Here is a 20,945-nt window from a genome sequence, read left to right as displayed (position 1 = left end):
TGAGGCTTATGATTTATTCAGTGAAGTTGCTGAGGACTTAAACCCAGAAGATAGCCTTTCAGACAGCTCTGAGGAACTGACTGAAGAGATAAGGGAGAAGCCAGGATACACAGAGGTTTTTGCAACAAAGACCAGGTAGTTAGAACATAAAAAGATTACCATTAATTAAAGAAAAACTGACATCTCAAGTTATGAATTTAGCTCTTTTCTATATTTGGTGGTTTTGGTTGCTAAATCATGTCCAACTCTTGCAACCCCATGGACTATAGCCTGCCAGGCTCCTCTCTCCATGGAATTCTCCAGGCAAGAATACTGGAGTGGGTTGCCATTTCCTTCTCCACAGATTTTCTTTTAAAGTTTCTCTTCCTTCTTCACAAATGTATCTGTCAAATACCCAATTCATTGTTCAAGGTTGACCTCAGGTGTCACATACCCCAGGCACCCTTCTCGGACCTTTATAGACAGTGTTTAGGATTCCCTCTTCTCCAGTTGCATAACAGTCTATATTTCTATTAAAGCACATATTGTATTTTTTTTGAAGTATAGTTGATTTACAGTGTTGTGCCAATCTGTGCAGTGTAGCGAAGTGACTCAGTCATACACATATATACATTATTTTGTATATTTTTTTCCATTATGGTTTATTGCAGGATATTGAATATAGTAGGAAATGGCAATCCTCTCAGGTATTCTTGCTTGGAGAATCCCATAGATAGAGAAGCCTTTAGGGCTACAGTTCATGGGGTGGCAAAGAGTTGGACACGACTGAGCGACCAACACTAATACTTGCTAAATATAGTTCGCTGTGCTGTACTTTAGGGGCTTGTTTAGCCATTCTGAATGTAATAGTTTTGCATCAACCAACCCCAAACTCCCAGTCCATTCCTCTCCCGCCCCCCAACTTGGCAAACACAAATCTGTTCTCTATAAGTGTGTTTCTGTTTTATAGATAGTTTGATTTGTTGCATGTTTTAGATTCCACTATGTGATACCGTATGGTATTTGACTTTCTCATTTTGACTTCACTTAGTATGATAATCTCTAGTTGCATTCATGTTGCTGCAAATGGCATTATTCTACTTTTTTATTACTCAGTAGTATTACATTGTATATATGGACTACACCTTTTTTTAATCCATTTGTCTGTTGATGAGCATTTAGGTTGTTTCCCTGTTTTGACTATTGTGAATAGTGGTGCTCTGAAGATAGGGATGCATCTGTCTTTTTGAATTACAGTTTTGTCCAAGGAGTAGAATTGCCAGAACATATGGTAATTCTGATTTTAGTTTTCTGAGACACCTCCATACTGTTTTCCATAGCCACTATACCAACTTACATTCCCACCAACAGTGTCAGAGGGTTCCCTTTTCTCCACAGCTTCTCCAGCATTTGTTATTTGTAGACTTTTTAATGATGGCCATTATGACCAGTGTGAGGTTGTACCTCATTGTAGTTTTGATTTACACTTATGTAATAATTAGTGATGTTGAGCATCTTTTCATGTGCCTACTGCCATCTGTTTGTCTTCTTTGGAGAAATGTCTGTTAAAGTCTTCTGCCCATTTTTCAGTTGGATTGTTTGTTTTTTGTTGTTAAGTTGTATGGGCTGTTTATATATTTTGGAGGGTAAGCCCTTGTCTGTCACATCATTTGCAAATATTTTCTCCCATTTGTAGCATATTGCATTATTTTTAAACTTGACTAATTTTATTTTCTTTCAACTGTGAATTTCTTGAGTGATTTCCTCTTAGGTTGTGTCCTTAGTCCAGTACAGGTGCTAAATATATGATGAATGCATGTTTAAATTAATTGTTCTGTCAGTTTGAAGGTGTTAGTAAACATGAGATGGCATAGCTAAAAATACTGAGCCAATGAGTGTGGAATAATAAGGTGCCAGACAAGTTCGTCGGTCTTTCCTGGACTTTTCACAGTTCTGATACTTTTGAAGATTACAGATCACTTATTTGTGGAATGTTCCTGATGATTGCATTCAAATTATGCATCTTTGGTACAAATACCACAGAAATAATGATAAATTCTTTCTGCATCCTAGGGTGGCATACAATTTTGATTTGTATCATTACTGATGATACTCACTTTGATCACTTGATTAAGATGGTATCTGTCAGACTTCTCCAAAGTTACCCCATTTCTCCTTTGTAATCAGTAAATGTTTTGTGAAGTTGTACTTTGAAACTGTATAAATATCTCTTTCCTCATCATACTTCCAGTTTATTCATTACTATTTTATGTCAGTATGGACTTTTATGTTTTCATTCGATTTTAATCTGTTACTATTATTACTGTCTTTTTTGGCCATGCTGTATGGCTTACAGGATTAGTTCCCCAACCAGGAATTGAACCCAGGACATGGCAGTGAAAGCACTGAGTACTAACCATTGGACTGCCAGGGAACTTCCATTGCTTATTTTCATGCTCATGTTGCTTAGTGAGAGCCTGGTCAAGATAGTTTCTGTATCCTTTTGACATGTCTCCTTAGTTATTTGAGTACTTTCTTACTTTAGCAAAACAATATATGTATTAGGCTAATCTTGTACTTTTCGTATCCCAGTCCTGATAACAGCTATTTCTCAAAGAAGCCCTAACTACTTTCAGACGAAAAGAGTATTTAGAAACCAGGATCTGGGTACTAGGTAAGCTTATTTTTCATGAGTATGCTTTTGGGGTCGTGCTTCTTACAGAATCTTTTAGAAGACAGAGCTTGGGAATATACGTATATTTATAGACCCTAATCAGAGAAGGCGATGGCACCGTACTCCAGTACTCTTGCTTGGAAAATCCCATGGACGGAGGAGCCTGGTAGGCTTCAGTCCATGGGGTCACTAGGAGTCGGACACGACTGAGCGACTTCACTTTGACTTTTCACTTTCATGCATTGGAGAAGGAAATGGCAACCCACTCCAGTGTTCATGCTTGGAGAATCCCAGGGACGGGGGAGCCTGGTGGGCTGCCGTCTCTGGGGTTGCACAGAGTCAGACATGACTGAAGCGACTTAGCAGCAGCAGCAGCAGCAGCAGCATAGACCCTGATACTGGGAAAGATTGAAGGTGGGAGGAGAAGGGGATGACAGAGGATGAGATTGTTGGATGGCATCACCGACTCAATGGACATGAGTTTGAGTAAACTCCGGGAGTTGGAAGGCCTGATGTGTTGCAGTCCCCAGGGTCACAAAGAGTCTGACACAACTGAGCGACTGAACTGAACTGAAGTATATACTTACATTGGTCATTGGTCATACACCGATGTCAGTCTCCCAATTCAGGAAGTTATGGACACTGGTGGTTTAGTTGCTGTCATGTCCAACTCTTGCGATCCCATGAACTGTAGCCTATCAGGCTCCTTTATCCATGGGATTCTCCAGGAGAGAATACTGGAGTGGGTTGCTATTTCCTTCTCCAGAGGGTCTTCCCAACCCAGGAATCGAACCCGGGTCTCCTGCATTGCAGAAAGATGCTTTACCGACTGAGCTATGAGGCAAGTCCTTACATACCTATATACATTTATATTTTTATTCTTCTTTCTCTTATGAGTTCATGCTGATACCTCCAGTTGCAGTTTAGTAACACACGGTTCCTCCTTGTTTTTCTCCCTCTGTTTGTAACTCCTTTGTTCAACACTGCAAAACTTTATTCCCTTTAATTTTAATATATTTACTTATTTGAGCAATCTCCCTTTGTATAATTGAGCTTCTTTTGCCATTGCTTCCCCCTTTCCTACACACTGATATCTAATTATCCAACTTGGACATACATAACTTGCCTCTAGACTGTGACTGCTTTCCTCCTTCATCCTATGTATGCTGTGACTCCCAGAGCTGCCCTCTTGCTTATCTGTTGACACCCTCCTCACCCTCCTTGGGTTCTGACTCCCCATTTTGGGCAGCCCTGCTAGGCAGATAGCCTTCACATTACTAAGATTTTGATATTCTACTTAAGAGATGCCCTATGCTCCTGCTCCCTCAACCTCATGAATATCTTGTTTACTCCACTGGGACTCCAACATCTTATGCTGGGCTGCCCATTCATGAATATGTCCTCTTCATCCTGCTCAGGCTTGAAGGCCTCATATGAATGCCCTCCTCACCCTGCTTAAATTTCTAATTCCCATGTTGGTCTTCCACACTCCCCTCATGGGCACATTCTGCTGCTGCTGCTGCTAAGTCGCTTCAGTCGTGTCCAACTCTGTGCGACCCCATAGACGGCAGCCCACCAGGCTCCCCAATCCCTGGGATTCTCCAGGCAAGAACACTGGAGTGGGTTGCCATTTCCTTCTCAGGTGCATGAAAGTGAAAAGTGAAAGTGAAGTTGCTCAGTCGTGTCCAACTCTTAGCGACCCCATGGACTGCGGCCCACCAAGCTCCTCTGTCCATGGGATTTTCCAGGCAAGAGGGCTGGAGTGGGGTGCCACTGCCTTCTCCGGGGCACACTCTACTTCCTGCTTAATCTTTGATACCCAGCTCAGGCAGCCCTATTATATGGACATCCTTCTTATTGCTTGGGTTCTTACACCTAGAGCTGGCTGCCCTTGCATGAATACCCTTTATACCCTGCTCAAACTTTGTTTCCCTGTGTTGGGTATCCTCCGTCACCTCATTGTCTTTAGCTGTGATATCCTGTGCCATCCCCTAAAGGCTACATTTCTCACCATGCTCTGACTCTGACACCCTATGCTAGACTCTGTGCCTTCCCTCCTCTACATACTGTCCTCATTCTGTTTGGGCTACTCATCCCAGGAGACTTTGACTTTGCTTGGACTCTAACCCAGTAGGTTGTCCTGTGTGTCAGGCAAAATTTCCTCTTCTCATCCTGCTTTCTTGGGTTCCATCCCACCCTTCTACTCTCTCCCACCTTTCCCCACCCCCATCCCTAGATAAGTTATTCATTATGCTTGGGTTCTGATACCACATACTAGGCTGCAGATATTTTATTTACATTGCTTGGACTCTGCACCTGGAAATCTTCTCCCTCTCCCTCCCGCTCCCCATTAATATTTTTCTCACCCTGCTTGGGCTCTGAAACCATTTTGCCAGACCTCCACCACTCCCACCCATACCATGGATTCCCTTCTCATTCTTTACTTCTGACACTCAGCCCTAGTCCTCCTTACCCTTCTTGAACTCTGAACTCTACAATTCTTTAAAGCTGATTTGAAAAAATATTCCTATAAGATGTTTGGAAATTATAAATCGATAAAGGTTTTACTCAGTAGTCAGGTCATAGGTAAGACTTTGAAAGTGTTTATTCTAGAACAGACTTAAATAACTTCTTTTGAAAATAGTATAAATAAATTAAGAAAGTATAATATATAACAAAAATGGTTAAATAGAATAATCCATTCTGTATCTTATAAGTGTTACTACGTTATGTAGAAAATAATTGTGAAATTTTAAAGTGAAAAATAATACCTATTAGAAAAAATAGATCTCAAGTTATTCTTCTTATTTCCCAAATTGTTGCAATCTGTGCTGCTGCATATTGTTTAAAATTATTGTAGACCACTAGCTTGAGGAAAATGGTAATAAAATATATTCAAAAAAAGGTGATATGATTAAATAAGTAACAGCAAACTAGTAAATGGATTTAAACTTAAATGAGAAAATTTTATTAAAACAGAGATCACATACAAGTTATTCTTGGACTTAATAATCTTTTAGAAACCAAATATCCAGTAGACCTGCAGCCAGTACATTTTCCAGTGGAGATGCCAAGTATGATGACTGTCAAGCCCAAAGTGTTTTTAACAGAATGAATGCTGTCTCTCTTCAATGCAGAAGTATGTTGGCACAGTGGAGGTGCCAGGCATTTTGTTTTAGAATGTCTGATGTGAAACCATAGCCTTGGGATTCACCAGCTTATTGAGGTAGTTAATAAAGACATGGAAGAGTAAGGCAATTAGTTTGCCAAACCATTTGCAAGAACTCTTCGTAAGTCTTTTTTAACTCTTCTGGATGCTAAGGTAGCTTTGTATATAGACTTAAAAAACAAAGTGAAATCCCATTTTAGAAACAAGATACAAACATTTATAAATACATTTCCAGTATTAGAATGTTTGCATCTAGTATCTGGGAGCACTCATTATTTGAATAACTAATATCTATGCTGAGCATTAATTTACTTTTCATTAATTTTTTAAAGCATTTCCAACACAAAGTATCATTTTTTTTTTTTTTACCGCAAGTACTTCCATTTAGCTGATTGCTTGACAGTTGAATAGAAGCATTCATTTATTTACTCCACTACTACCACCTTTTATATTGTTTATCTCTGCATGAAGATAAGTCTCTGGTATTAGTTGTGTACAACTATGATTTGTTTGGTTACCTGAAAGTTAATAAGTGTCTTCAGAAAAGTTCAAGAGTAGGTGGACTCTGAAAATTCTGATCTTTACTTTCTGACTCTGAAGCAGCTGAATATTGAATGCTAGCTATCAGGTCAACAAAGGCAAAATGGTGATGTTGTTGTTGTTGTTTGGTCCCTAAGTCATGTTCGACCCCATGAACTGTAGCCCGCCAGGTTCCTCTATTCATGGGATTTACCAAGCAAGAATACTACAGTGAATTGCCATTTTTTTCTCCAGGATATCTTCCCAACCCAGGAATTGAACCCTTGTTTCTTTCATTGGCAGGCAGATTCTTAACCACTGAGCCACGAGGAAAGCCCCAAGAATAATTTACAGAGTTCTTTTTAACAGATCATCTTAGTTAAGCCTTATAGCAATTCTGAAGGCTGTGCACTGTCCATGCATAGCCTTTTATTGTATTTACTGATTAGATTATATATTTTAGTAAAAAGAAAATTCTTGAGCCTGCTGTCCAGACCAACTTATTTCTGCTACTCCTTTGTCCTATATCCTTGTCTCCCCATCAAAGGAAATTGCTGTCCTAAACTTTATCATTCCCTTCTTTCGTTGTTTTATCATATGTATTTTTCTTTTCCTTTTTTTTTTTAACTATTAAGTTTTACATTCTTTATTGGTAAAACTGACTTCACATAATTATTTTGAAATTAAGTGAGTATGTATGTAGAAGACCTTTGAACAGTGCCTGTGCCAACAACCAAGTGCTCAATAAATGGTAGATGTAATTGCATTATTAATGGTGTTATTTTGCAAAGGGGAAAAACTAGAAAAGCATGTCTTTTCTCAGCTGTTTCATTTGTTTTTGTCTCCCTGGACTCTTCTGTGGGAAAGTGAGGAGTATAAGGGTTTGAAGTCTTTCATGTTTTTGAAACTGGGCAACATGTAAAATAGTACAATGTGATTTGGTTGATCAGCAGTTAGGAAACAGAGTTTCTAATTGAGAAGAATAAAAAAAATGCTTCACTATTAAGTTACCAGTTTTTTCTTCTTTTTCACTGCCTTGTGCCCTCAGGATAGGATTTCTGTCTCCTTGAGTTTGATGCAGTGTGATGGGACTCGCCCTATAGCCAGTGTTGCAGAGTTAAAGACCAAATTGCCCAGAAATAACTAGTGATATAAAAGGATCTATTGGAATTTATTGAATGACTGACTGAACACACACACCAACCAGCCAGCCAATATTTGCATTGTTTACCTTCCCATCAAACATTAGGAAGCATTTAGTTTGCTTTTAATATCTGAAAATGATTTCATTCCTCTAATTGCTGTAGGCTCTGCACTGTTGTACTAACATAAAACAAACTCTTGATCTTCTGAGCTTGTTTGCTTTTCTGCCTAATTTCTTTTTTTCATACACTTATGTTAATAATTTATGGTAACTATTCTATTGTACTTGATCTAAGTCTGTTACATGGATACTTAATCCCACTTATATTGGGATTTTGGTCAACTAAAATTTATAATGAACAATTAAATGAGTTGATTAACATTATTATTGCACAAATTATTAGCACATTAATGGAAAAAATATGATCACCCCAATTCTGACAGACCAAGGAAAGAATTCTTTAAAAAGCAAAAGTAAAATCGTTTCTAGATTTTGAAAAAAAGAATGAGAAAGAGAGTGAGTACATTTGAGTACACTGCACAAGAGCAGTTTTTTACCAGCTGTTACATTGATCTGTATCAAAGTTCACTTTATTCTTTTGGGCAGATGTTCCAGTTTTCATTATCTGTGATGAATTATGACATATGATATATTCCTCTTAGGCCTGTGTCATTTGCAAATTCCTTATCTTTTTTCAAGTTGTTGATGTAACTGCGTTTCTCAAGGTGGGGAACCCATAAGATTTTCGAGTGCTGTTGCTTAGAGGCATCTGTTTTATGAAGTCTACATTAATCTTATTCATAAGAACTTTTAAAGATTTTCATCAGGTTATTTTACTGAATGTAGGATACCTATGGCTGTTAAATTTTCCTCATCTAATAGAAGAGCCTTAAAAAGCAAATTAAATTAGTTTGCAGTTTAGCCTTCACAGTTTTACTTTTTACAAACAGAAACTATGTGAAGAGGTATTTTGTCCATGAAGTTTATTAGGAACATAGACCTAGCTCACTCTTGTGCAGTTCTCAGTTATCTTTATTTTTTCTGTTTCTGTTTCTCTCTTTTTTAAAAACAGCGTTTACCCTTGTATAATTTGCATATCGTAAGATTCATCCATTTAACGTGTACAGTCAGTGGTGGTTGGTATATTTTATAGAATTGTGTAGCCATTGCCATAATCTAATTTTGGAATTCTTATTACCCCAAAAAGAAACCTTGTAACCATTTTCTCTCTCTAAAAGAAAAATCTTAAAAATTCTTTTAAAATCTAGTAGGTTCTTTAAAATAAATGTACAGATTATACTTTTGTTTTCTAAGGAAGTCTTTTCTCGGCAAACTGCTTTTCCATTATAGGTTTCCCATTCTCTTTCTTCATATCCTATGCTTATAAATCTAGAATTTCATTCCTCCCATATTTATTTAGCTGATTTAACAGATAATGCAAGGAAAATAGATATGACTGCTTAACATGAGGCAGGATTGTTTGTTGTTTTCATGTATTTAAAGGGCCTGTGCTGTTCTTTGGGCTTCCCTAGTGATTCAGACAGTATAGAATCCTCCTGCAATGTGGGAGACCTGGGTTTGATTCCTGGGTTGGGAAGAGCCTCTGGAGGAGGGCATGGCAACCCACTCCAGTATTCTTGCCTTGAGAATCCCCGTAGACAGGAACCAGGTGGGCCCCAGTCCATAGGGTTGCAAAGAGTAGGACACAGCTGAAGCAACTTAGCACACACGCAGGCCTGAGAGTAAGACCAGTGTATGTGGTCAGGTTGTATAGTTTTATCTTGGAGGGAATCTCTTTGAGGTAATGGGCTAAAATAAAAGTTTTATTGAGGATTTAAGTTGCTTAAAGTAGCGGAGCCAACAGAGTGCTGTCTAAAGTCAGAGCCTGTGACGGTATGAACTGTTAACTGCTGTTTTCCTTGGAAAGATAGGATAACACTTCTGAATTCTCTAATTTTCAAACACTTGAGTCAGTTAATCAGAAAATACCTTTGGTGAAGGAATGAATCCATCTGTCCTACACCTTCCACTTGACTTATTTGGTTTGGAGGGTAGGCTGTGGGGAAGACTGAGATATAAGAAGTTCTATATTTAGTTACTTTCCAGTGTATTTTTACTAACACTGCTTTTATACTTCTAATTTAGATTCAACTTTGTATTCCTCTTTGGGAAACTGAAATGTGGTTAGTTATTGGGCTGTTCCTAGGTTTGGTTTTTTTTTCCCCTGGACATAAATGCATTTTGGCAGATCCTTTCTCTTTTTATCTAAGCGAATTTTACTTTCATATTTCTTTCTGTTTATCTCCTCCCCCAAAAAAGGGTCTTGAGTATGCTTTTCTTTTATATATAAGAAGCTCTTGTTTTCAGCATGGATTGAGAAAAATAATTTTATTAAAATCAATATTTGATGATGGGCATTTCTGTTTTAATTAGTTTCTCCCTACTCTTTCCTCTATATTATTTGAAAGGTGGAAATAATTTACTTAAGGCTTATCAGTTCAGTTCAGTTCAGTCACTCAGTTGTGTCCAACTCTTTGCAACCCAATGGACTGCAGCACGCCAGGCCTCCCTGTCTATCACCAGCTCCTGGAGTTTACTCAAACTCATGGCCATTGAGTCAGTGATGCCATCAGACCATCTCATCCTCTCTCGTCCTCTTCTCCTCCCACCTTCAGTCTTTCCCAGCATCAGGGTCTTTTCAGATGAGTCAGTTCTTTGCATCGGGTGGCCCAAGGATTGGAGTTTCAGCTTCAGCATCAGTCCTTCCAATGAATATTCAGGACTTATTTCCTTTAGGATTGACTGATTGGATCTCCTTGCAGTCCAAGGGACTCTCAAGAGTCTTCTCCAACACCACAGTTCAAAAGCATCAATTCTTCGGCGCTCAGCCTTCTTCACAGTCCAACTCTCACATCCATACATGACTACTGGAAAAACCAAAGCTTTGACTAGATGGACTTTTGTTGGCAAAATAATGCCTCTGCTTTTTAATATGCTATCTAGGTTGGTCATAACTTTTCTTCCAAGGAGCAAGCATCTTTTAATTTCATGGCTGCAGTCACCATCTGCAGTGATTCTGGAGCCCAGAATCACTGGAGCCCAGTCACTGATTTTGGAGCCCAAAGTCACTGTTTCCATAGCTTCCCCATCTATTAGCCGTGAAGTGACGGGACCAGATGCCATGATGTTAGTTTTTTAAATGTTGAGTTTTAAGCCAACTTTTTCACTCTCCTCATTCACTTTCATCAAGAGGCTCTTTAGTTCTTCTTCACTTTCTGCCATAAGTGTGGTATCATCTGCATATCTGAGGTTTTTGATATTTCTCCTAGAAATCTTGATTCCAGCTTGTGCTTCATCCAGCCCAGCGTGTCTCATGATGTACTCTGCGTATAAGTTAAATAAGCAGGGTGACAATATACAGCCTTGACGTCTTCCTTTTCCTATTTGGAACCAGTCTATTGTTCCATGTCCCAGTTCTAACGTTGCTTCCTGACCTACATACAGGTTTCTCAAGAGGCAGGTCAGCTGGTCTGGTATTCCCATCTCTTGAAGAATTTTCCACAGTTTGTTGTGATCCACAGATTCAAGGGCTTTGACACAGTCAGTAATTCTGGAACTGTCGCTTTTTCAGTGATCCAGCAGATGTTGGCAATTTGATCTCTGGTTCCTCTGCCTTTTCTAAAACCAGCTTGAACATCAGGAAGTTCACGGTGCACGTATTGCTGAAGCTTAGCTTGGAGAATTTTGAGCATTACTTTGCTAGGGTGTGAGATGAGTGCAATTGTGCAGTAGTTTGAGCATTTTTTGGCATTGCCTTTCTTTGGGATTGGAATGAAAACTGACCTTTTCCAGTCCTGTGGCCACTGCTGAGTTTTCCAAATTTGCTGGCATATTGAGTGCAGCACTTTCACACCATCATCTTTTAGGATTTGAAATATAGCTCAACTGGAATTCCATCACCTCCACTAGCATTGTTCGTAGTGATGCTTCCTAAGGCCCACTTGACTTCTCATTCCAGGATGTCTGGCTCTAGGTGAGTAATCATACCATCGTGATTATCTGGGTCATGAAGATCTTTTGTTTTATAGTTCTTCTATGTATTCTTACCTCCTCTTCTTACTCTATTCTGCTTCTGTTAAGTCCATACCATTTCTGTCCTTTATTGTGCCTGTCTTTGCCTGAAATGTTCCCTCGGTATCTCTAATTTTCTTAGAGATCTCTAGTCTTTCCCATCCTGTTGTTTTCCTCTATTTCTTTGCATTGATCGCTGAGGAAGGCTTTCTTATCTCTCCTTGCTATTCTTTGGAACTCTGCATTCAAATGGGTATATCTTTCCTTTGCTCCTTTGCCATTTGCTTCTCTTGTTTTCACAGCTCTTTGTAAGGCCTCCTCAGACAACCGTTTTGCCTTTTTGCATTTCTTTTTCTTGGGGATGGTCTTGATCATTGTCTCCTGCACAGTGTCACAAACCTCCGTCCATAGTTTCAGGCACTCTGTCTATCAGATCTAATCCCTTGAATCTATTTGTCACTTCCACTTTATAATCATAAGGGATTTGATTTAGGTCATACCTGAATGGTCTAGGGGTTTTTCCTACTTTCTTAAATTTAAGTCTGAATTTGGCAATAAGGAGTTCATGATCTGAGCCACAGTCAGCTCCCAGTTTTATTTTTGCTGACTGTGTAGAGCTTCTCCATCTTTGGCTGCTAAGAATATAATCAGTCTGATTTCAGTATTGACCATCTGGTGATGTCCGTGTGTAGAGTCTTCTCTTGTGTTGTTGGAAGAGAGTGTTTGCTGTGACCAGTGCGTTCTCTTGGCAAAACTCTGTTAGCCATTGCTCTGCTTCATTCTGTATGCCAAGGCCAAATTTGCCTGTTATTGCAGGTATTTCTTGACTTCCTATTTTTGCATTCCAGTCCCCTATAATGAAAAGGACATCTTTTTTGGAAATCAGATGATCATTATATCTACTACTGTGGGCAAGAATCTTTTAGAAGAAACAGAGTAGCCATCATAGTCAACAAGAGTCCAAAATGCAGTATTTGGATGCAATCTCAAAAATGACAGAATGATCTCTGCTCGTTTCCAAGGCAAACCATTCAGTATCACAGTAATCCAAGTCTATGCCCCTACCAGTAATGCTGAAGAAGCTGAAGTTGAGTGGTTCTATGAAGACGTACAAGACCTTCTAGAACTAACACTTAAGGCTTTTAGCAATGGTTTAACAAGCTGAAAATTTTTATTATATTTAGGAAGATGTAAAATTTGCCAAATGCTTTGAAGATGAAAATTTCAAGTGTTAGGTAATAGTTTTTCAAAAGAAAAATTTCAGTTGATTCTTCATTGTGAACAAAGATCATTTAATACTACAACTTCTAATTTTAGCTTTCCTTCATGATATTCTTTCTTATTCCTATCTGTGTGAAATTCAGGATACATATTTTAACTGGGAGGTTCAAAATATTTTTGAATTCAGTAAACAGTTAACTAGAAATATTGTTTGCTACCGAGGATAAAACGTCTTCTAGTGCTACTTTTATTTTTTTAATCACTTAGTACAAATAATAGTCTTCCTTAATTGTTGAAATATTGCTTTTCTTGGAATACTAGGCAAGTCCCTTAAACTCTGTGCCTTGGTTTTTCAGAAAATGAACATAGGATTCTAATTGGTCTTCTGAAGATTTTTCCAACATTGATTCTACTGTCTTTAGAGGATATCTTGATTATTATTTCTGTCCTAAATGCATGTAATAACAATTATAAACTAATTTTTGAATAGTAGATATAAATTTGATGTTATGGACAATTATAATATTATTAAATATATTTAAAAGATACACAGTATTCTTTAATCTGGGATACAAAACTAATCATAGTCTAATAAAGGCACTTATGCTTTTTCATTTCAGAGAATCCTATGCTTATGCCTTTCTTGAGTTGGAGATATCTCAGAGTAAGAAGTAGTTCCTTGAGTCATAACATTCCTCTTTCTAGTGTCTTTAGGAGGGAAAAATTCAATATGATAGCAAATTAAAATATTTTATGAAAGTGCTGGATAAAAGAGTAGGAGTAGACTAATGGTCTGTTTGAAGAAGCCAATTTATAGCTGATATACACCAGTACATGCCATCTTACATGTAAAGGATGAGACATAATACTTTTTTTTTTTTTTAAACAGAGATTTTGGAGCATCTTGTGTTATTTGGCGTCTCTACTGCCTAGTTTTATATGGTTTAAAAAATTTGGTAACTTTTTCTGTATATCATCAGCATGAAAGGAAAAGCCAAGAAGAAAATGGGAGTCAGAATGAATGGAAAGTTCATTGTGCCTTTCACTAAAATTATAATAAAATAAAAATGTTTGCTAATAATTTTTACAACAGTAATTACATGAAGTTTAGTGTGTGTGTGTATGAATAATATAATTCTTGTGAGTGGAAAAACATTAATTTTGTGCTCATAAAAATTTTTTCTCTTTCTCCCAACAGAATCTGTCTATGATCTTCTCCCAAAGGAGTTACAGTTACCTCCATCTAGAGAAACACCTGTAGCATCAATGAGTCAGACAAGTGGTGGTGAGGCAGGCTCGCCTCCTCCAGCTGTAGTTGCTGCTGGTATGCATTTCATTTTACTTTTTAAAGAAAACTAAAGCATTATCTGGTCAACATGAACAGTGCTGGCAAAATTTGTATTAAAGAGTGTGATTTGAGGGTTTGTTTCAGGAGGTTTTAAAATACATACTTTTAACATTAAAATTTTTCTATAAAATACTTTTATACATTTATTATTTCTTAAAATTTCATATTGGCACATCTGTTAGATCCATCTCCCAGAATGGATCTTATCTTCAACTATGGGAGTGAGTTTAAAGCTCTTTGGTTGACTGCACATAATAAAGTTATTAAATAACAAGCTGTGGATAGAAAATTACATTTGAGTCTATAAAACAGTTATTTTTGAAAGTTTGCTCCAAGGGGAAAATGTTTTATTTCGTGTAATCTGAAAAAGGACTCAAGCACCAAGTGTTTTTTTGGTTGGTAGCATGTTACTATAACCTTTTCCCTACATTTAAAAACATGTGTGACCTTACACTTATTTTAAATTTAATCAAAAGTAATGGAAGATTTGAATGTAATGTTTATATAAAGATACTTTTTTATATTAGTGAAAATGTATGGAAAGTAATGTTTGAAATTTATCAAGTTTATTTTTAATCAGCTCTCAAATCATACACTTTATAATTATATAAAATTGGTTCAAATTTTTACTGAATTAAAAGATTGACAGATAAATTAATAGGAAAATGTCTTGATTATGATAAATAATAAGAATGTTTTCAATAATACTAGATTGCCCAACTGTAATTCTTTTTTTAGTTGGGTTTGCAGATTACTAAGTGTGTTTGGTTTTTTAAAAAAAGTTAGAAAATTATATGTACATACTCTGAAGCTTTATCTGTCTCTTACTAATTAGAGGTTTCTTGCCCAATATGATACCTTTCATCTTTTAAAATGGTACTTAGAATCCATCAGAGGATTGTTTTCAGTAAATTCTTTTTGTTTCAAAGAGAACAGTGAAGTGGAAGGTTGTGGTTTAAATGAGAATATTGGTACTGAAGTGGAACTTTGGGTATTTTTCTTATTTGCATTAACCTAAGTCCAGTCACTTTGTGTACCAATATTTCCCCTGAGCCGTACAGTGTAATCTGCAGCCTTCCTTGTTGAGGGCAGGAAAACTTTAACCATGGCCAAGAAACATACTAGCCCTGCTCACTGTTCATGTGTTGCCAGACATTTTCTAACAGATTCTGTGGATTTAATCGTGAACTTTTTAGAAATTGAATTGTAAAGATGACCTGGTTTCATTTTATATGCACTGAATATTTTTTTCTGGAATTTAAGTATTTAGTTTTAAAATAGTATCAGATAATAAAATATTTTTTAAAATTTTTAAATGAAATATTTCACTTTAAATCCACAGGTAGAAATTGACTAACTGATTTCTTTTGTATCTTTTGAGATTTTTTTTTAAAGCCATTTTGAATCTGTATAGAACTAAAAGTCTGTTTCTTCTGTGCTTTTTAACATCTGTTGACAGTAGATCCAGTTCCTTTTAAAAGCTGAAAAATGTTAACTAGATTTGGAAAAAGAACAACACTTCCTTTTAAATAATACCAAACTCAGTTTTAGAAGTTTTTATATATAAATATTGAAAGTTTTTGAATTTGAGTCACTGATGGAATGTTGATCCTTCCTCCCTCTCTCCCTCTCTCCCTCCATAATCCTCTCCAGATAAATTAGAATGAAGGCTTTGAGTTGAAAAATCATGAAAGTAAGAATTAACTCGGAGAAAGCAATGGCACCCTACTCCAGTACTCTTGCCTGGAAAATCCCATGGACGGAGGAGCCTGGTAGGCTGCAGTCCATGGGGTCGCTAAGAGTCGGACACGACTGAGTGACTTCACTTTGACTTTTCACTTTCATGCATTGGAGAAGGAAATGGCACCCCACTCCAGTGTTCTTGCCTGGAGAATCCCAGGGACAGAGGAGCCTGGTTGGAGGCCATCTATGGGGTTGCACAGAGTCAGACACGACTGAAGCAACTTAGCAGCAAGAATTAACTAAAGGAAGTATTCTGAAGTAATAGTCTTTTATTAGATCAAGCAGTTATTGACATTGTAAGATTGTGAAAAGAGTAAGGAGGTGACCTTGACAATTTTCATATATTCACACACAGAAAGTTTCTGTGATTTAAAACCCATTTGTAATTTTTTTTTTTACACATATTTACTTTTAACCAACATAGACTCATTCTAGAATTCTAGTGTCTTATTGATAGAGCCTTCATCATCTAACATTATAGGTAAGAGAGTTTAAATTGCAGAATAATTATTGTAGGGAGTTCAGTTAGTATATATATTTAGAGTTGCTTTTTAAAAATTTGGCATATTAATATCCTTAGCGATATAAATGTCAAAAAGAGTTTTGGAGTAAATTACCAGTTACTCAGTGTTTTCTGGCCAAAAGACTAGATATTTAGGGAAAGATACATTAATTTAGACTTTTGTGATTTATTTTTTAATCTGTAGCATTTGCTGTTTTAATATGAAATGCATAAAAATGATGACTCTTGATGTAGTTAATTCTTCAGAGTTTTGAAGGAGCTGGATTGGCTGCTATCAGGTATGAGGGCCTGGTGGGAACAGACTTCTAGTTCTGCCATAAAGGTTTGTGTTTCACAAATTCTGAATCAATTTAAATTTTAAAATTTAGAGACTGGGCATATAGATATTCATGTACATTTAAAATTATTTAATTATTAAAAATGTGTTTCTCAGATTCGCCAATCTATATTTTTTTCCCTTTACGTATTACTGAAGGATTGAGTAAACATGATGCTGCTAATCCACAATCCAGAATATTGGGTAAAAGAATGTCTCTGAAACCTCCTTTCCTGTCTCTACATTATACACACTTTTAATACTGTCATTTATAATATCTTTAGTCTGGTAAGAACCTGGACTGGGAGTAGGGGAAAGAGGGCTTCCTTCCTCACAATGTCTCTCCTCTCTAGAGGGCCAGTGTCACAGTCTGGAGGTGTAGTTGAATATCAGCAGTCTGAAATTTGTATTTTAAACCATTTTTTAAAAACATATGTTTTTATCCCACTAGAAAGTTTCTTAGTAGTTTGAGATTCAATATGTGAATGTATAAAAGTTTTAAGGTACAAACTTCCTGAAGAATATTGTAGGTTTTTGATAATTAAGACAGAGGCCATTTTTCTAACATAAAGTTATCCACATGAACTTATTATATTTTTTGGTAAAATAAGGAGTTGTTCAAGGAGTAGATAAAAAATTCAAGTTGTGAAAGGATTCTTTTTGTTGTTTCTTTAATCCTATAGTGTAGGTTATAAGACACTAAAATATATTAGTAAGAATTACTAAGAAGAACTGAAACAGTCACATTAGAATTTAGGGGTTTTAAAGAGATATGGCAGGTATTTTTCTTAAATAACAGCTTTATTAAGATATTGTTGTAAACTGAAAGGTGAATTGATCTTGGTTATTCCATATGATCAATTCCTACTTTTCCTAGAAAACTGGACCACTTCCAAAAGGAAGTCAGTTACAAACATGTTGCCGAGTAGGATTCTATCTTTTAAAATTCCACATAAATACATATATTTATACATATAGAAATATGTGTGTATGGACCTATGTATAGATGTTTACTAACATCTGCATTATTAGAATGAAAAAAGCATCAGCAGACTTGAACCGTAATGGTTAATTCAGAAACAATTACCAATTTGGGAGACTGTCCATATTGTAAATTTTCATTGACAAAAAGTACACATGGCTTATTAATGATTTATTCCCTAAATGTTTACCTTTTTTATTCTCTTAATTTCTAGCAGCTTTTATAAATATTGTGATTTATTCATTTTCTGATAGAATAAGCACATTTTTGTGTCACCCGAGTTTTAGAAATAGCATTTTGAAACTGCACAGATTTTCAACCATTCATAGAGAAAATACATATATCAAATAGACAGTTTCTTTTTTCCCTGTGTTTTGTAGAATTTCACATTAATAAGTTAATGTACAGAAGTGGGCTTACTTTTTTATGTTACCAATAAGATTGATAGTAAGCAAAACGTATTACCATAACCAGATTGATAGTAAGCAAAACGTATTACCATAACCATTTTATAATAATTAGTTATATATAAAGACACTCCAACTGTACTAGAGTGAGGGAAATTGATAAGGGTAGAATGTAACAAGAGACTTCACCTATTTCTGTGACATTATTTTTCTTTTCCTATATGTGAAATACAGTAAAATTAGCTTGAGCTTTGGAATCATAAAGAACTAATATGAATCTGATTGCTATCTTAACATTTCTATCATATAGACAGAATCTTGTGGAAATTGAGTAAATTTTTCATATTACCCCTGTAACTGGACAGTAATAAAACTTTTTTAAGGCTATTAAGATAGATACTTAATGTTGCTTGATGATTAATAATGTTTAGATGAACATTGACCTCCCTCCCACATGGATTTCTCCTTTCATTTGTTAGTAAGGTTTTTAAAAAAATAGATCTTATTTTTATAAAAACAAGTTTTTAAGCTTTGTTTTGTTTCTTTCTTTCCATTCTCACTCTGCTTTTTACATTATTTTGAAGTTTTGTGTATCAGACAACACATGAGCTGTGGGATTTCCTCTCTGAGTTAGTTTTTAATGTTGACACTCTCTCAAGTCTTTAATGTTGACACTCTCTCACTAGGAACCTTTGTAAATAAAAAAACATGGATGAAGGATGATGAATCATAGGGAGAACAGACATTTCCCAGTGAGATGATTCTGCAAATTTGACTAATTAAGTATTCTTCCTAGAATGCTCTTCCCACTTTTTAAAAAATTAAATAATAAAGTTGGGTGAACGATTATCACAACTTTTTAGTAGAGCAATTTATTGCTTTTGGTTTTTGTCTAGATGTTTTATTTTATCTACAGTTGGATCTAATATACACTCTAATCCAGATCCAGTTGTAAAACCATTCTGAATAATTAAGTTAGAAGATTTTAATGATACAAAAACTATTTTCTTTTCCTTTTTTTGGTCACTTCTAAAAAAAGAAGTGTGAAGACATTGGACTGGTGTTGGCTGGAGTGCCTTTATTATTTAATCTAAACTATTTTAAAATGTATTATATGATAAAGCATTGAAGTGACCTTCAAATAGCATCCCTCAGAGCTGCTTTTTCTCTCTAGTCCTTAAGTTAATGTGATGGTAATCCCTTTTTGTCTTCAAGTAAACATTACCTTTCAGGTAGTATAATAGCTGTCTATTTTTTTTAAACCTGTTCTTCCTGGGGTCTTTGACAACAACAAATACAGTTGTCAGCTAGTATAGTTATTCCCTATTGTGTTTAAATTATTTGAGGGTGAGGATAATATCAATGATTGATGCTACCTAGTAGTATTTAAATCACTGGATGATAGAAGGCATCTTTCTCTTCCGAGAAGATTTAAAAAATAAATTGTATAATGTGTACTTAGTACCTCTTTTACCCTGTGCTTATATACTTAGGATTGAATAGGACAAAATACATATTTTAAAAACATTGCTCTAAGTGTCAGGACATTTGCAAATGTTGTAAGCATTTTATTTTTCAATAAACATTATTAATAAATATTATGTGAATATATTCATAAATGGCACTCAGACAAGGTAAAAATAATTATTTTAGGAGAATTTAGATTAAAAGTGGGACAGTAGTTAATTGTATAGTATTAGAATTCTGACTGGCAATTTGATGAACTGGAGGAGAAAAGGATGGTCTGTAGTAAATCAGTAACAAACCTTTCAGTTTCAGCAGTAGAGCTAATTTTTTACAAAATAGAACCACTGGGATCAAGCATTTTATGCACAGCAGCATATCTAATTTAAAAGTATAAATTAGAACTTCTCTGGCAGTTCAGTGGTAAGACGCCAAGCTTCCAGGGCAGAGACATGGGTTCGATCCCTAGTTTGGAACTAAGATTCCACATGCTGTGTAGTACAGGCAAACATTTTTTTAAATTAAAAAAAAAATTTTTTAAGTGTACATTAGTAACTTTGCCGGGGAGGGGTATGAAGAAGTGTTTGGAAGCTGGCCTGAGAAATGAAAATACTCTTTTGCTGTAAATTTTTTTTTTCTGCTTTTGTGTATTTGTCAGAACATAACATTTTCTGCTCTTTAAGGAAATTTGGGTAAGGGAACAGTTTAAAAACACTTAAAACATTCTGGCTTATGGATTAGATTGCATTAGTAAACAAAAGAGCAAATTGGTGAATATGAGTTAACAAAAATTTTGAATAAGAAATTTCCCCATATGCATTTATTTGGGTATTAATAATTTAATTTTTAAAAGTCTGTTTTAAAACATTGCTTATTGTAACATATAAACTTATGTTGGGTGGGAAAAGTACAAATGAGAAATTGAAACTGTTTTAAACATGTAAATTAAATGGTAGACACTATGATTTTTGGGTTTTGGGGTTTTTTTTCTGTTTTGTTTTCATTTTTGTTTTTTGGTAAAGTAATCTGGATTGCTTATTTTATATGCTGGGATGCTAGTTGTTTTTTCTATTAATACACTTAACTTGCATTCTAGCTTCGCCATTCAGAGACAGGCATCGTGTGGTGGGTTGTGTGACAGTGTCTGTCAATAGTGAAGACAAATAGTGCCAGAGACACTTAACCCATCCAATCTCACCCAGGGTATAGGTCGGTCTCGTTTTCAGACTTCTTCATAAGTCTTTTTTTCTTTCTTTCTTTCTTCCTTCCTTCCTTTCTTTTTTTGTTTCTAAATAGTGAATTGATACTGATTGAAACTAAAGCTTTATGTAAAGTTTTAAACTTTACGTTAATATTTTAAGAAGAAGAAGAAAAGTAGAAAATGA

At 35.8% G+C, this 20,945-nt stretch overlaps 1 protein-coding gene across 5 annotated transcripts in view; it reads left to right on the top strand.

Moving 5' to 3' along the window:
* Positions 1-20,945, top strand: part of NFAT5 (nuclear factor of activated T-cells 5, tonicity-responsive) — a 111,830-nt gene that overhangs the window by 45,407 nt on the left and 45,478 nt on the right. For 3 of the 5 annotated variants that reach the window (XM_010850947.1, XM_010850946.1, XM_010850949.1), the window contains exon 2: positions 13,976-14,101. In XM_010850947.1, the coding sequence (XP_010849249.1) occupies positions 14,044-14,101 (58 nt within the window). In that variant the 5' untranslated portion in view covers positions 13,976-14,043. Of the gene's footprint in view, positions 1-13,975; positions 14,102-20,041; positions 20,770-20,945 lie in introns of those variants that run through there. The other 2 variants (XM_010850950.1, XM_010850948.1) reach the window with 2 other exon arrangements.

Source organism: Bison bison, unplaced genomic scaffold, assembly GCF_000754665.1.
Source record: "Bison bison bison isolate TAMUID 2011002044 unplaced genomic scaffold, Bison_UMD1.0 scf7180017864297, whole genome shotgun sequence".
Taxonomy (NCBI): domain Eukaryota; kingdom Metazoa; phylum Chordata; class Mammalia; order Artiodactyla; family Bovidae; genus Bison; species Bison bison.
This window is presented reverse-complemented; position numbering and strand designations above follow the sequence as displayed.